The 14,575-nt window shown below is 43.9% G+C and overlaps 1 protein-coding gene and 1 non-coding gene across 2 annotated transcripts in view; both read right to left on the reverse strand.

Annotated features, from left to right (window-relative positions):
- Positions 1–123: 123 nt before the first annotated feature.
- The window catches only part of arhgef17 (Rho guanine nucleotide exchange factor (GEF) 17), a 54,223-nt gene continuing 39,771 nt past the window's right edge, over positions 124–14,575 (reverse strand). Inside the window, exons 3-24 of the mRNA XM_031860651.1 lie at positions 13,052–13,234; positions 9,932–10,048; positions 8,948–9,040; positions 8,665–8,841; positions 8,467–8,517; positions 8,154–8,263; positions 7,915–8,000; positions 7,697–7,815; positions 7,315–7,522; positions 6,944–7,017; positions 6,771–6,854; positions 6,556–6,659; positions 6,324–6,439; positions 6,029–6,148; positions 5,666–5,939; positions 5,441–5,527; positions 5,205–5,272; positions 4,873–5,021; positions 4,572–4,746; positions 4,262–4,357; positions 3,745–3,927; positions 124–3,636 (exon numbers count right to left, since the gene is read on the reverse strand). Of these exons, the coding sequence (XP_031716511.1) occupies positions 3,431–3,636; positions 3,745–3,927; positions 4,262–4,357; positions 4,572–4,746; positions 4,873–5,021; positions 5,205–5,272; positions 5,441–5,527; positions 5,666–5,939; positions 6,029–6,148; positions 6,324–6,439; positions 6,556–6,659; positions 6,771–6,854; positions 6,944–7,017; positions 7,315–7,522; positions 7,697–7,815; positions 7,915–8,000; positions 8,154–8,263; positions 8,467–8,517; positions 8,665–8,841; positions 8,948–9,040; positions 9,932–10,048; positions 13,052–13,234 (2,880 nt within the window). The 3' untranslated portion in view covers positions 124–3,430. The remainder of the gene's footprint in view (positions 3,637–3,744; positions 3,928–4,261; positions 4,358–4,571; positions 4,747–4,872; positions 5,022–5,204; positions 5,273–5,440; positions 5,528–5,665; positions 5,940–6,028; positions 6,149–6,323; positions 6,440–6,555; positions 6,660–6,770; positions 6,855–6,943; positions 7,018–7,314; positions 7,523–7,696; positions 7,816–7,914; positions 8,001–8,153; positions 8,264–8,466; positions 8,518–8,664; positions 8,842–8,947; positions 9,041–9,931; positions 10,049–13,051; positions 13,235–14,575) is intronic.
- trnam-cau (transfer RNA methionine (anticodon CAU)) lies at positions 11,343–11,415 on the reverse strand. The gene has a single exon. It is a non-coding gene; the product is annotated as a tRNA-Met (tRNA).

Raw genomic sequence — 14,575 nt, forward strand, 5'->3', positions numbered from 1 at the left:
TCCAGGTTGGAGAAACCCAAATATGATGAGTTTTTAAATCGGCAGATAATCAGTAAATCAATAATCTCAATCTCAAGAGAGCCACACCTCACCAGCCGAAAGAAAGAACAGGCACGAAGTGGGCACCAGTGAACTGATTTATTTACAGAGGAACCCACAGTGACTAAACGAGAGCAGCTCCATACAGGACGTAACCAGGGCGAGATCAACAGAGTTGTGAGCAGGTTGTTGTTGTTGTTTTCCTTCCTGTAGACGACGCAAACGCACGTTTCAGAGCCAACAGAGAAAACCTCGATGCCAAAACTTCTCGTCTTCTTTCGGAAAGATCTACGACAGTTATAATTTAAACGTCACCGACAGCGCATGCCAGAAAGGGGGAAGGAGGGGGTACAAACAAAAACTTAGACAAATATATAAAAATATGCCATTAGATTCATATCAACAATTGAGTACCGTGGGTGCACTATTTACAGAAAAAAGGCAATATATACCAATATTTACAACAATAAAGACTTCTTTCACATACGGGCACGAGGAGGATAACCAACATGTTCAGTGAGAGTTAGTGATGATAGGATGTGTTTGATGCGATTCTTCTCTTTCATTCTCTCTGTCCGGGTCAAGTTATAGCATCTAGGTTTACTTCATATCTAAGACGCGGTGTGTTCGTGTGCATGCTTGTATGTCTGTAAAATAAAGAGTCAAACTCATTACACTGCGTTTAAAACATAAAATGCAACTGCTGAAAATAGTGTTCAGTCATTAGTATTTATGTGACTACCATGTGAATGTAAAAGTATATTCTTCAGCCAATTTTTTTTCTGATTTAAAAAGAAAACCTACCAACTTTCTGAATCGGCTGAATTGAGAATTATTGACTCCAAGGTTTCGGTTTCAGCCCCAGGACACTAAGTGATTTAGTTTCTCCGTTGCCCGACTCAGCAGAGATGGCACACCGATGTTCCTCCACATCATTTCTCACAGACAACATAAGACTCCACCCGAAGGAGCTCTCCAACCCTCTACATCCAGCATAGATATACAGCATGTTCATTGGATGACCGGGCAGCTCATGGCAAATATTAATAATTTGATGTGAATCATACATAACATAAAAAAACACTTTCTGCTACCTTAAACCTTAGAGGACGTAAAAGGAATAATTAAACATTTTGGGAAATAACCTTGTTCCCTTTTTTTCTTCGCGTTAGCTGAGAAGATAATATCACGCTCGTCTTAGAGAGGGGTGTCAAACTCCTCGACAAGAAACCGAATAAGCGTATTTCCCAAAGTGTTGAACTCGTCCTGTAACATTTGCTCAAATTGTCAAACTTTCCTCTGCTGTATTCTATACATGCTACCACAAGCTAACTGTAATTTAGCCTACATTCTGGGCAGAAAGTCCCAATGTCCTTCTCATACTTCTTAACTGAGTAACAGAGCACTTACGGAGGTTGCAGACACACGCACAGACACACACACACACACACACACACACACACAGAGGCCTTTACACTCACAAAGGTAAAGAGCTCACTTGCGTTCTGAGGTGAGCGCCCAGATGGCCGGCAAAGTGCAACAAGGCTTTCTAGGTTTGGAGGAACCAAAGACGATCTCTGCTTAACCCCACAAAGCCTGATGTAGCCTGACGCCAACATGCGAGTGTGTGCAAGGACGAGTCAGAGGCACCTTTCACTTCCCTCTGACTTCTGCTGCAGTGCGAGTGAGAGCCGAGAGCTTTTCACTGTGTGTGTGTGTGTGTGTGTGTGTGTGTGTGTTTAAGGGCTTAACTTTTAGCCTTCTGAAGGCACGTGCAGGTGCTCAGCATTTGTCCTTCTGACCTACTTTGTATCTCTTTCCTCACAAACACACCACATGCAACTCGTTCTCCAACGATCAATACTGAAATCAAGCGCGTGCATCGGGGGTGTAACGACACATCTTAGCGCCACACGTCCTGTGACACAATACGCACCGTGAAGCTGTCAAATAATAGAAATGGTTGAGCATCTCTTTGCGTTCAGCACCCGAACACACGACTGTCTGTTTCAAGATAAGGATTGCGCTGTGTTCAGAGACAGCGTGAGGGGAATTTTGGGATGAGTCCGCAGTCTGAGTCTTTTGGGCACAAACAACCAATAGATGAGTGTATGCAACCCCCCGCTGTGTGCATGTCTGCCTGAACCAAACTACGCCTAGTTATCTATTCCGCTACTCGAGTCCGGGCCTGCTTGTTCTTCAACTCCTAAACAAAAAGTGAAAACTAGATCTTCTATAAATTAAGTGCTGGAAAAAGGCGGCGCTAAAAATCAAAACCATAAATACTGTACATCACTATCGTTAATCTGCTACCACAGCCTATAGCGTCATAGAAGTCAGTAACTTCAGCTCCGGATTTCTGCTGAACAAACAAAAACATTTCATGTCAAAACTGTAACGCATACAAGGCTTTGGCATAGTCGTGTTCAGGAGGAACGTCTCCAAATGCACTTTTCCTGCTCAACTCCAGCAGCGGGCATCATCTACGTTCATGTCATCTTATACTGACAAAACAAAAATGAAATAAGAAAATCAGATACAAAGTGATTATCTGTGGAAAAAACACATTTATGCTTCCTATTCAGTGAGAGGATGTGTGCATTAATGTCTGTCTGTGTGTGTGTGTGTGTGTGTGTCTTGCTAGATACCCTTGCCACATATTGCACTTTAATGATATTCACTCTCCCTCAACAGGAGAAAAGAGGACGTTAGTAGTCTGGCATCTATAAGCAATGATCGTGGAGACGTTGTTTTTGTCTTTTTAAAAGCTCACAGACATCAGCTGAACCTCTCTTCCAATCTTGAGCTCCGACTGCAGAAATGAATTCAGAATATCCATCGAACTAGTCTGTGATGGTGTATTTCACTTTTACATGACATTTACCTCTGATCATCAGGAGGCATTTTATCTGCAGTTCAGGCTAAGATGAAGTGATGATGGGGTGAAGGGTTGATGTACTCAGACGTCCTGTTTCTACCTCCTGTCCTCTTCACAGTCTAAACATACATCCACGTGTGAAAGTTTCTTTCCTCCTTCTCCGTCTCTTCTTCTGTCTCCTTCAGCGAAGACTCGAGTTTAAAGACGCTTTTCTAGACAATATTTGCAGATGCCAAAAAAAAAAAAGGAAATGCACACGCACAGACACCACTCAAGAGAGCAACGACGCACACCATCAGAAACATCAACACGGTAAAAACTGGCTTTGACATGATCATACTCATTAAAAAGGTCCAGGAGGGAGTTGGCAGCCAAATTACGCACATAGAGACTTGGTGGAACTGAGCAGAAGACCACAGCAACACCAAAAAAGTGACGAGTCCGATGTGGAGAGGGCGGGAGCTTGTGCAGAGGAGGTTGGGGCGGGTTTGTTCACACCGGGGGTCGATGGCCTCAGACCTTCCAAAGCAAAAGATGGTTGGTGCTGTCGTCCCGTCCGACCGTTTCACTGCTATTGGTGAGTCGGAAGTCCTCGTAGCCGTCGCCGCCGGAAATGACCAGATGGTTGGTTTTTGACGGGATGTGGGCCGAGGCTCGGCGCCGCGCCGAGTCACGCCTCTGGAGGTTCCCGTCAACTGTGCTGCTCTGAGATTGGTTGCCTAAAAACAGAGAGGAGCGGATTAAAGGGATGATAAAATTTCGGTGAAGTTGTTCAATTTTTGTGCTGCAAAAGTAGACGAGAGTGCACATAACAAGCATTGAACTACCTGTGGAGTCAGTTGTTGTCGGAGGGAAGCTCATGTCGAACCCTTCCGGTAGTTCAATGGATGTGAGGAACCGAACGTGTCCCGTGTGTCCGTGAGCCGAGCCCATCGGCACCTGGGGGACTTTCAGTGTCCCGGCACCGGTTCCCGAGCTCACTGCCGGGATCACCAGCGTAAGGACCACCCCTGCAGAAGAACACCATCTTAAAACACACTTTCTTTTTATTGAAAGACTATAATTAACGCCTTCACGGTTGTATTTCTCTGCTAAACAGTCGTATTGTAGTTTACATCCATGTCTGTCCAAAATGTCAAGACAATTGTGTGAAATTGTCATAATTAACATACACACAGTGATCTTTGACCGACAAAATCTAATCAGTTCATCTAATAAACACTAAATACGACATATCCGTTATGACTTTTGTAATGCTGTTTGCATGTGAATGACGTTTCTGAGGGAAACTAAATGCTACTTCGGTGAAATCATCGAGCTAAATGTATTTTGGTATGTTTTTACCTGCACTGGTGCCGATCCACAGCAGATCCTTACAGGCCAGCAACGCTGTGATTCTCAGACAGGCGGCTTTGTGCTGTCTGATGATCGCGTCTGCACCTGAATGGAGAGAGCGAGAGAGACAAAAGAGACAATGGGGTGTAGGCGAGGGGGGAGGGAAAAGTGGGGAGGATGTAGGGAGGAGAAAAGGGAGAGATAGTGGAGAGAGAATGATGGAGGATAGAGGACAGGGAAGATATTTTAAATTGGGGATTAAAGACAGAAATACAATATGTAAACACATTTCTGTCACTCTAAAAAAATCTTGTTTTACCTGCAAGCATCTTATGCACAGCAGGCGCCACGTCCACCTCCGTCAGACTCTCCAAGGTCTGAGCGTGGTAGAGTTTCACATGTGCACTTCCCTGCAATGCCAACCACACACCCTGACCGTACGCCACCATGCAGGTCACACACCGACTGCTGTCTGTGCCCACCTGGAACCAGTGCTGAGAGCCAGAGAACACACACACACACACACACACACACACACACACACACACACACACAGTGATTGTTCTGTCTGCATTGTCCCTCATCCACCCGTACACACTTTGGTCCATCCTTCTACCCACCTCTTGCACCAGTGTAGTTGTGTTGATAATAAGCACTCTGTTCTGTGAGCCACACCAAAGCTTTCCTCCCACGGGAACCATTTTGGTGACGGGGCTACTGGGCGTGCCCAGAACTAAGGTCTGAGAAGACTGAGGGTCCCAGAAACTACCTGCAGATTGAGATTAAGGGGGGGGAGAATACAAAAACATGAATAATTTGGATACTTAAGTGGTTGAAGCAAGCTGGAATAACGATAATGTCAGCACTCCCAGTAGCAGCCATTTAAAGATAATGTTCAGAAAAATGCTTCAGCTTCCACAGAAACAAAAATTGCTCCACCCGCCCGTCTTACCTGCTTCCCTCTGATAGACGATCACTTCTCCACTGGCCAATGCCACAAACACTTTGTTGTCCAAATACCTGTAGGAGGAAAAAGAAAAGGAGGGATGTCAAGTAAAGCACACAATGAGATGAAAAAAATAGCTTTCCCTCCTTGTGGCTTCACATTTTCTAATGTCTAAAGCAGCATAAGTTCCACTATTATTATTACTTTTTAAAGGCAAAGTGGTGGAAAAGAAGGGAACTCACAGTATACAGAGGATGGAGGCTGAGTGTTGCATCTTCATGCTGTTCTTACGGTTACGGATGTTGTCCGAGGACTGGTACACATGGATGCTAACGGGAACAGAGGCATGATAGGAGGTTAGGTGATGAAATCAGTGCTTTAATAACCAACATTTTCTATGTGCAAACAGAAAACTAAACTTAATTCATCTGTGTACATGAGTGTGTGTGTGTGTGTGTCACACACACCATCCATCCTCTGTGCCCAGCCACACTGAGCTCTGGTAGGCCTCCGGGTCGATGCTGAGCAGGTCCTCCAGGCTGGCCCGGGTGAAGGAGCCCCGAGAGGAGCGGCGCATGGCGCGGCCGTCCATGGCGCTCTCCGTGTTGCCGCGGCCTCCTCCTCCTCCGCCCACCCCCAACATCCCGGGGGCTCCGTAGGAGCTCGCCACCGGGAACTCCTGCTCCTCCTCACTGCTGGTGGTCTCTGTGGCCATGTCCTTGGAGCTGGGGCCCTCGTCATCTTAGAGGAGGAAATGAGAGTTTAAGTATTTAAGTGTGTGTGTGTGTGTGTGTGTGCGTGTGTGAGACTGGAGTGTTATTTTTACTCACTGCCGTAGCTGGAGGATATGGTGGAGTGACTGGCCTGACTCTGTAGAGTAGAGGAGGGACTGGGTGAATCCTCGTCATCCGTGTCATCGCTGTCAAAAGGAACAAGCTCCGCCCCTGGTCCTGCAAACAATCAGTTCATCGTGAAAATATGCATCCAAACAAAAACTGCAGTGTATACAAGTAGAATAGAAGTCGATGCCATTCATACAGGCCAATAATATCAACAGATAGGATTATACTATAGCAGCTAACAGCTGTTGCTGCTCGTCATGTTGTAAAGCCCTCATGGACTAACCTGTGGGTTGCTCTGTCAGCTCCAGAGATGATTGACAGATAGATATGTGGAGCTGCTGCTGGGTGTGACCCGCTGCTGCGGAGGCTGTGGCCAGAGTGGGCTCTGATCCGCGCTCCCTACGAGGTCAAGAGTCATCGGTCAGGGATCGAATCAATGAACCAGACAGGTGCAGATTAAGCATTTTGTTAATGCAATTGTGTGTGTGTGTGTGTGTGTGTGTGTGTGTACTGACCTTCCCTTGAGTCCGGGTACGGCAGCGATACATATGATCCTCGCTGAGCAGACGGCGATACAGGCCTCGACTGTGGGCTCATCTTTGATGTTCAACAGACACACCTGCAGTGAGAAAGCATCATCATCAGTCAAGCTTTAACTGCAACTGTTAAATTGTGTTGTTTTTTTCCACCACCAGAAAGCACATGGACTATTATAATAATAGTGTCTCACCTGTCCCACATATCCATCACTGTTACACACCCACACCTCACAACCACTGTCGGGACAGCTGTGGCTGGGAGAGGCACACGAAAACTGGAGACAAACAACGGCGCATTGATTACGTTTGTACATTTGTAAAGAAAGCTGGTCTAAATCATCTACATGTAAACACAGAATCTCACCTGCATTCCACTGCGCGTCTTCATGATAGGAATAGCCTTCAGAAACTCTGGGTCCCACTGGTCCTTATTCATTGCTAAACACATCGGCACATTGACAGTTGAGAAAACGGCAGCAACAATAATTTAAGGTGCTTATTGCAAATGATCTGAGAGTTTATACTTAACCTGAGGAGAGTCAAAGTCATATGCTGCACAGATTGTAAAGCCCTTGAGGCAAAATTGTGATAAATTGGGCTATATAAATAAAACCAACTTGACATGAAATGAAACCATTGCATCTACATGCTGCTGCTGCTGCTGCTGCTATCTCCTTTGTCTACTGTGCCTGACACGCTACACTACAGGAAATAATGTTTCCCTTTTTCACTCACCTAACTTCTTCTTGGCGTCTTCAAAGGCCTGTTCAAAGTTGGAGCGCGTGTCAGGCGAAGTGAACTCGAAGACGAAGCTGCTCTCGGCGGAGGCCGTGGTGAACTCCAGCTTTGTGGGCAAGAAGGTCATGCTGAAGGCCAGAGACTGCTTCTCCGACAGCTCCCTGTGCACCGATGACATCAGGTCCTTTATCACCTCGTCCAGGGACTGAGAGAGACGGAAACAGCAAGAAAAGAAAAGGCCGTTAGATGTCGTACCGTATCATAGACAGAAGACAATAAGACAGATGTAAATAAAGTCATTCTTACTCATTGTGTACAAAAAAACAGAAGTGAAGACACAGTGATACATGGGGTGTGTGTGTGCGCCGGTCCACAGTACCTGATGTGGGAAGCTGAGGGTCTCAGACAGCTTGCTGATGTGACCCAGAGTGCTGACATCCTCGTCTAATCGACTAATCATCTTCTGGATGCTCTCCTTGTTTGTTGCCTGAGTGGAGCCTAAAGCAGAGATGTATTTCAAATTAAAACACCATCATGATGAAGAAAATATTGAAGTGACAGGAATGCGTTTCATGCCATCAATAGCTGGAGCCTTACTTTTCACCACCTCCACGTCCTCCAGGGGAAGCTTCCACAGGAACTTGTATTTACTGGAGGTATCAATCATACTCGCAGCAGAGTATCTGAGAGAGAGAGAGCAGAATAAGAAGAAGAAGAGATAGAAAGAGAAAATGAGGACAAACGTGACCTATTGTACAACACCAGGGGGCAATGTGGTTTGGAAACTGTATTATGATGGCTTGGTGTGTGTGTGTGTGTGTGCGTGTGTCACGTACAGGCTCATGGAGCTGCGTCTTAATGAGCCAGACTTCCTCTTGAGAGTGGTGCAGATGATCAGATCACTGAAGAGGAAGAGAGAACGGTCCTTCTTCCCACCGACTGTCTTCTACAGAGAGAGAGAGAGACAGACAAAAGAGAAGAGAAGCTCAGACAATCTTACCTTTGGCTCTGGATCACTTTTAACACAATATTATATTCATGACACAGTCCTCTTTAATCAGTCCCATTACTTTGACTTATTCTCCTCGACATGAATACAGAAACCTTACTATGCTACAAATAGTTGTCAACTCAGAAAGTACTTCTTACCGCCTCCATGACCATTTCCTGTCTCAAGAACTTCCTCTGGGGGTTCAGAATCTAACACAAACGCACACAAACACACACACACACACATCACTTAATATACCATAACATTTTCTTATATCCTGTGACGTGAAATTAATCAATTAACCAAGAGGACAGTCTGCTTTGCATTTTATCTTTACTGTGATGTATAGATCTCACATGTTCAACTCCCTCTATGTGCGCCTCAATCTCCTGGATGACCCTGGCCTCCCTCTCCGCCTCCTCAGCGGAGCGACGCCCCTTATTGATCCTCTCAGCCAATCGCTTGATGTCTCTCTGGGCGTCCAGTAAGTACGGGTGGTCCGGGTGATCCTCTGGGGTGTGCTTGAGCAGGTCCTTGAACACAAAACAAACACAAATGAATTAATTAATCTGCCTCTATGTGAGCTTCTAAACACAGGATGAGGCTACTTAACAGAATACAGAAAGGAGGATTATTCACCTTCACCAGCAGCTCATATCGAGGAATCCTCTGGACTGGTTTGATCATCAGATCCCCCAGAGCCTGCTTCTCCTTGTTCTCACGCATGTTTTGCTGTAAGGGGGTGAAGATAGGAGGAGGATGGAGACACGAGTAAGCTCAAGTAACGAGATGTGTTGCAATTCAAGTCTCCACCACAGGATGGCGACGTGACTCCACTCTAAAAACATGAAGCTCTCTGTGGTTGAAAACTGAGAACAGGACGAGGACACGGCAGCTTTTTGTGGTGCCTGATTACAATTTCTGCATCGGCGCTTCTGTCTGTGGTGTTATTCCCATACGTGTATTTCTGGTGAAGAGTGGTCTACCATGTTTAACTGGACATAGTGCTAATATATTCCAGGGTTTTTAAGACAAATCATCTGGTTGAATTGGTTTAAAGAGATGATTTGAGACAGTAATTAGTCCTTATTTATAATTCCACACCCAGAAAGATCAAAAAAGATATATATTTACTGAAAGAGAAAATATATTTCAGTAGTTTTCTTGCATTGGGTAAACATTTAAGATCCTTCAGATCTCCTGAGCTGAGGAAAAAAACACAGTTCCTCGCATTAAATTTGACATAATCGAATTTAGAAATGAGGATATTAGCACAAAAATTGTATTTGAAGCCAGTGTGTCTAAATACAGTGGATGTATATCCATTCCTGTAGAGAAAGAACAATCACATGTCTCTCTTTTAAACAGAAAAATAACAGGAATACCTTCCTGGACAAACTGGAGGAACAAGACAGGACACACACACACACACACACACACTTTAGCATATACACAATTTAAACTTTGACAAACACGGACAACAAAGAAGCTTTCATGCTCTGAAAGCTGGTTAAAGGCTCTTCCACCAGACGACGAAAACATCTCGACTAAGTTGCCAGTTTTCCAAACGCACACATGAGAGCAGCTGCCCGGAGCAAACGGGACGTCCTGTCGAACACTCACCTCCAGGAACTTGTGAAACGCTGGCTTGGCCTCCTTGGCAATCCTCACAGCATCTTTGGCATTGAGGAAGTTGTCGATGTACGCTGAATACATATTAGCGAGCGTCTCTTTGGAGAACTGGAGGAAAAGCAGAAGAGCATATTTTAAATTACTGTGCGTAAACCTTTATGTGACGATGGCTTGTTCAACGTTTGAACCACAACCCTGTTAGCAAAAGAAAGTTGGTTAAGAATATGTGAGGTGCTGGTAAGAGGATTATACAGCAGGTCAACCTCTATGTTATCACTGCACACGTCTCCCTTCAACAAAATGCAATTAATCTATTAGACCTGAAACAATTAGTCAATTAATTGATAAATAACAAAATAAAAATAGAATTATTTTGATAATTTAATAATCGTTTCAGCTGTTTGTTTTCACCGCATTGCTATTTTGGTTGACTGTGGGCTAATTATATGTTCTCAACGGTCAACGTTGAGTATGTCCTGTGTTCGTCACTGTGTAAATAAATCATTATACCTTGGTGTTTTCGCCGAATATAATAGAATAATAGTTCTTTCACTCCATCAAACATACACATAAACACACACAGATGATTCACCCTGACCTGCTTTCCTTTCACAAATAGAGGGACTGAAAGACACAAACAGTGTAATAATCCACAATGTGTGTTTTACGTCAGAGTCATGAAATAGCCCGACCCTCTTCTGCATTTCTCTTTCATCATCCATCTCCCAGTGTCCTCTCCTCCATCAGGCCATGTCCACACTGCTACGTTTCCATTTTTAAAACGCACATCGTTTGCTACGTTTACACTGAGCGTCCACACTAGTCAGCCGCTTTAGAGCAACGGAAAAGTTTAGAAACGCTCCCGAGGACGGATGAGTTTGACTTGCAGCGTTGTAACTAAGTTTGAAAAATAAAACTTCATGTGATATTTGTTTTCAGGCTTGCTAGTATGGACGTAAATAATTTCACACACGCTGCTGAAACTCCCGTGTGGACAGAGATCGCTTTTGTTTTAAATGAAAAAGTATTAGTGTGGATGTAGCCTTAGTCTTGAGGAACAGTAAGAGGACAGAGATATAAAATCTGAGGACAACTTCAGGACTAGTCCCAGAAGAGGAGACAGAGAGAGAACAGGAACGCTCTCCATCTCTACTTCATGTAGACGGTGAAACTAAATGTTCTAAATATATCATCAACTGATCTAGCCGTAGCTCTGTTAACCGTCTGTCATTACAGGGCGCAGAGAGAGCAGAGTGTCTACAAACACAAACGAGAACTGATTCAGTGCAGTGTAAAATACCCCGGTTGTGGGGACATTTCCCACAAAGCATAAAACAATGGCACAGCACATTTGCTGGATCCCTCTGCCGCTGTAAACGGCAGACAGCTGAACCAAAAGAAGTGCCCCGTGTGAGGCTCGAACTCACGACCTTCAGATTATGAGACTGACGCGCTGCCTACTGCGCCAACGAGGCCTGAGATCACTACAGGCTGTTGCACATTGAAAAGCTGCAGCGGCGGGAGACAAAGGGGAGGAGGAGGGTGGGAGGCTGAGGCTCAGTGTGAGCAGTGGGGGAGGCTCTACCACAGCTGAGCAACAACCTTACTTCTCTCTCCGCTGTGTTCTTCTGTTGCCATTCCTTTCCTATTCACAATGTATATAAAACGTATGAAGTGTTGTAGTTTTCCTCAATCTACTTCTTTAACTGCTCGTCTTTCCCTTAGACCCATTGTCATTGTGTGACAGTTTGTGTCTCCAGTTGTTTCATTCACGCTGTGAGGTGCTGAGCGGGATAACAATAGCATTAACATAGCAAGAGCGTGAGGTTTTTTTCACCCCACCTAATACAAAACAAAAGCTGTGGCCGCACTGCATTCTGGTCTATAAGTCTGACTGTGAAGAAACAGGAATATATGTGCTTCTTTTGACTTCATGTAAACTGTTATAGCCGTTACAACTGAAGCTAGAAGTCATTTTTTCTTTCATTCTCTTTCAACCTGACATTTAGTCCAACGCGGATGTTTGAGAGCACTTGTTTTTGAACGGTCTAGGTTGAGAGCCACCCTCGGGTCGTGGGAAACTTTAAACAGGTCGACAAGAGGTCACCGGGAAAACAAAATATTAAACCAGTGTTGCCAACTGTCTCTTCAATAAAAACAGCTTCCCTTCAGTCCAATAATGCTTTTTAAGGACTGTTTATTCATTTAAGCTCTCGTGTAGTCAGATACAGTTTATGTGTCTGTACAAGTTGCTTTGACTGCTGCACTTTAGTACATCAGAAAAGTCCAATTTTTAGAAAATTTGTGGAATCAAACTTCAAAATATAATAATTTATAAATATGATAACAATAAATATGAATCAACTTCTATTGTCACTGTCTATTGTAAGACAGGGGGAGCAGTTTGGGGTCTGATGCCTTCCTCAAGGGTAGCTCTGTAGTGCCCGGTCTAGCGGGGACTTGAACCGGCGACCCACCGGTTCCCAAAGCTAAGACCTCCAGATTGATCAACTACTGTCTCAAAACATGTACAAGAACCTGTATAAAACGTGAATGCATTTGAATAATGACAAAGAAAACCACCATTTTACAGAGCTGAACTTCTGTCCTGAGCTTATCTTGCAGAGATAATAAAAACAAACACACAGTGAAGCAATAAAACTGTCCCAGAGAAGCAAAGTGCACTGAATCTTCTGAACAGAATTTCTATAATTCATAGTTATATACACAACGTTTAGAATTTCCGGAGCCTCTTCCACACAACACCAGCCTTTGCTGTGTTGGATTCGTAGACGTAAAGGGATTACTGCTAGTGTCTGAGGTTAACTGTCTCACACACTCACCTTACATATCGCATACACGAGCTAACAATGCGAACACATGCTAAATACATTCCTACAGAAGAGAGCAAGAAGAAAACTCTTCAGTAAGACACTAAAGTCACTTGGTTACAGTTGGCTTTCCACAGTAACTTGTTCTCTTTAACATCATGGAAGCAACAAACCCGATTTGACTCTTTGTAAAGTTCAAACACATTAGTAGACTCATATGAATTATATTTCTTATCATTAAAAATAGCAGGAGAGGACGCTTATCGTCATCTCTACTCACTGATTGGATGAGGAAGTGTCCCACGGTCTGCCTATCATGCCATTGGCCGACGCAGCCGGCAACTTGCTCCAGGAAGTGCTCGTGGTGCTCCAGGATCTCTGGGATCTGGTAGAACATCTCGTCCACCAGCAGAGGGTCCACTATGGAGCCGCTGTCCGGCTGCTTGAGAGGACGCAAGTAGCCCTGAGAGGACAAGACAACCAGTTAGTTACAGACCATTTCAAATCACTTTAACATTATATGCACGAGGTTAGCTGCCACGGGGCAATTTGTTTCTAGCATTGAGACCTTTGAGAACTAATTATTGTTGTAGCTCCTTGTAAATTAGCTGAAATTAGTTGTATTAGTGTTAATACTAGATTTTAATGTAACTGACAGTGATGGTGGGAGACATTTTGCTCCAATTTTGATGGCAATTCTGTAGTTTGATTGGCTTTACTCTCAATTAACTTTCTTTTCAGGGTTTACGGTTAAGTAATGGACAAACTTAATTTAGATGAAAACACCAGGTAAATAATAGGTAAGTATTTAACATTGCTCTAGTATGTATACTAGTATGCTCTTGTATTATTACTACTTTTAAAACTGTATGAATTGTGCTCATTATTGAATGAGCTCTTATTTTGAAAACGTCTGCCGTAAAACATATTTCTCTGACGTGACTTTAGAGGGTTAGCATACAGGTAATAACACCGGCTATAGCATTAGCATGCTAGCGGCGATTAGCATTAACATTCCAATAGAAGTAATTATTAGCTCTAGCTACAGCCTGCATGATACTGGCTCTCTCCTAAACTATGTTGCTGTAAACATTCCCTCAATTCAGCCATGCTTCACACAGTTATTACCAAACATAAATATGTAAAACATTTAACGGACTTTAGCTCACACAGAACTAGTTAGTCTTTTAGCTTAGTTAGTTAGTAGAATTAGCTATTTAAATCAGCTCCACCAATTTTAACAATAGAAGCTCAGCAAAACCCAAAACTGATTCACGGCTACAATCAAATTCAATGTCTCTGTTGCTGTTGTTACTAAGGCTGTACTCACGTGAGCTCATATTATCTACTATCAGTTTACCTGCTGAAATATATAAATACAGGTGAGGTCAGAAACTCTCTGCCCAGTTTATACTTAAACTCACTCATCACGCGCTGACGGCTTTCTTCTACTCTACTGTTAGCTAGCTACTGATGCCAAGTATATAATGCCTAGAGCGCCCTCTGCTGACAATACTGGGCTTAGCAGGAAAAACAAAACCACACATCCCAGTAAAAGACCTAGTAACAGAATGATACAAGCTAATATATCCCTGTCTTCTCAAACAAACAGTGCCACACAGAGACATTTAGAGATTCATTTTACTATCTAAAATGGACTCAGACAGATGTGACTCCAGAAGCAGTTAAATCCAGTGAGCGGTGCATTGCTCACTGCCTGACATCATGGCCCATCGGATGTATAATTGAATTGCCTTGTTAAAACATTTGTATTGAAGAAAGTTGGGAGAAAGAGGGGTTTGAG

This window comes from Anarrhichthys ocellatus, unplaced genomic scaffold, assembly GCF_004355925.1.
Source record: "Anarrhichthys ocellatus isolate YVR2014 unplaced genomic scaffold, GSC_Weel_1.0 scaffold24, whole genome shotgun sequence".
Classification (NCBI taxonomy): Eukaryota; Metazoa; Chordata; class Actinopteri; order Perciformes; family Anarhichadidae; genus Anarrhichthys; species Anarrhichthys ocellatus.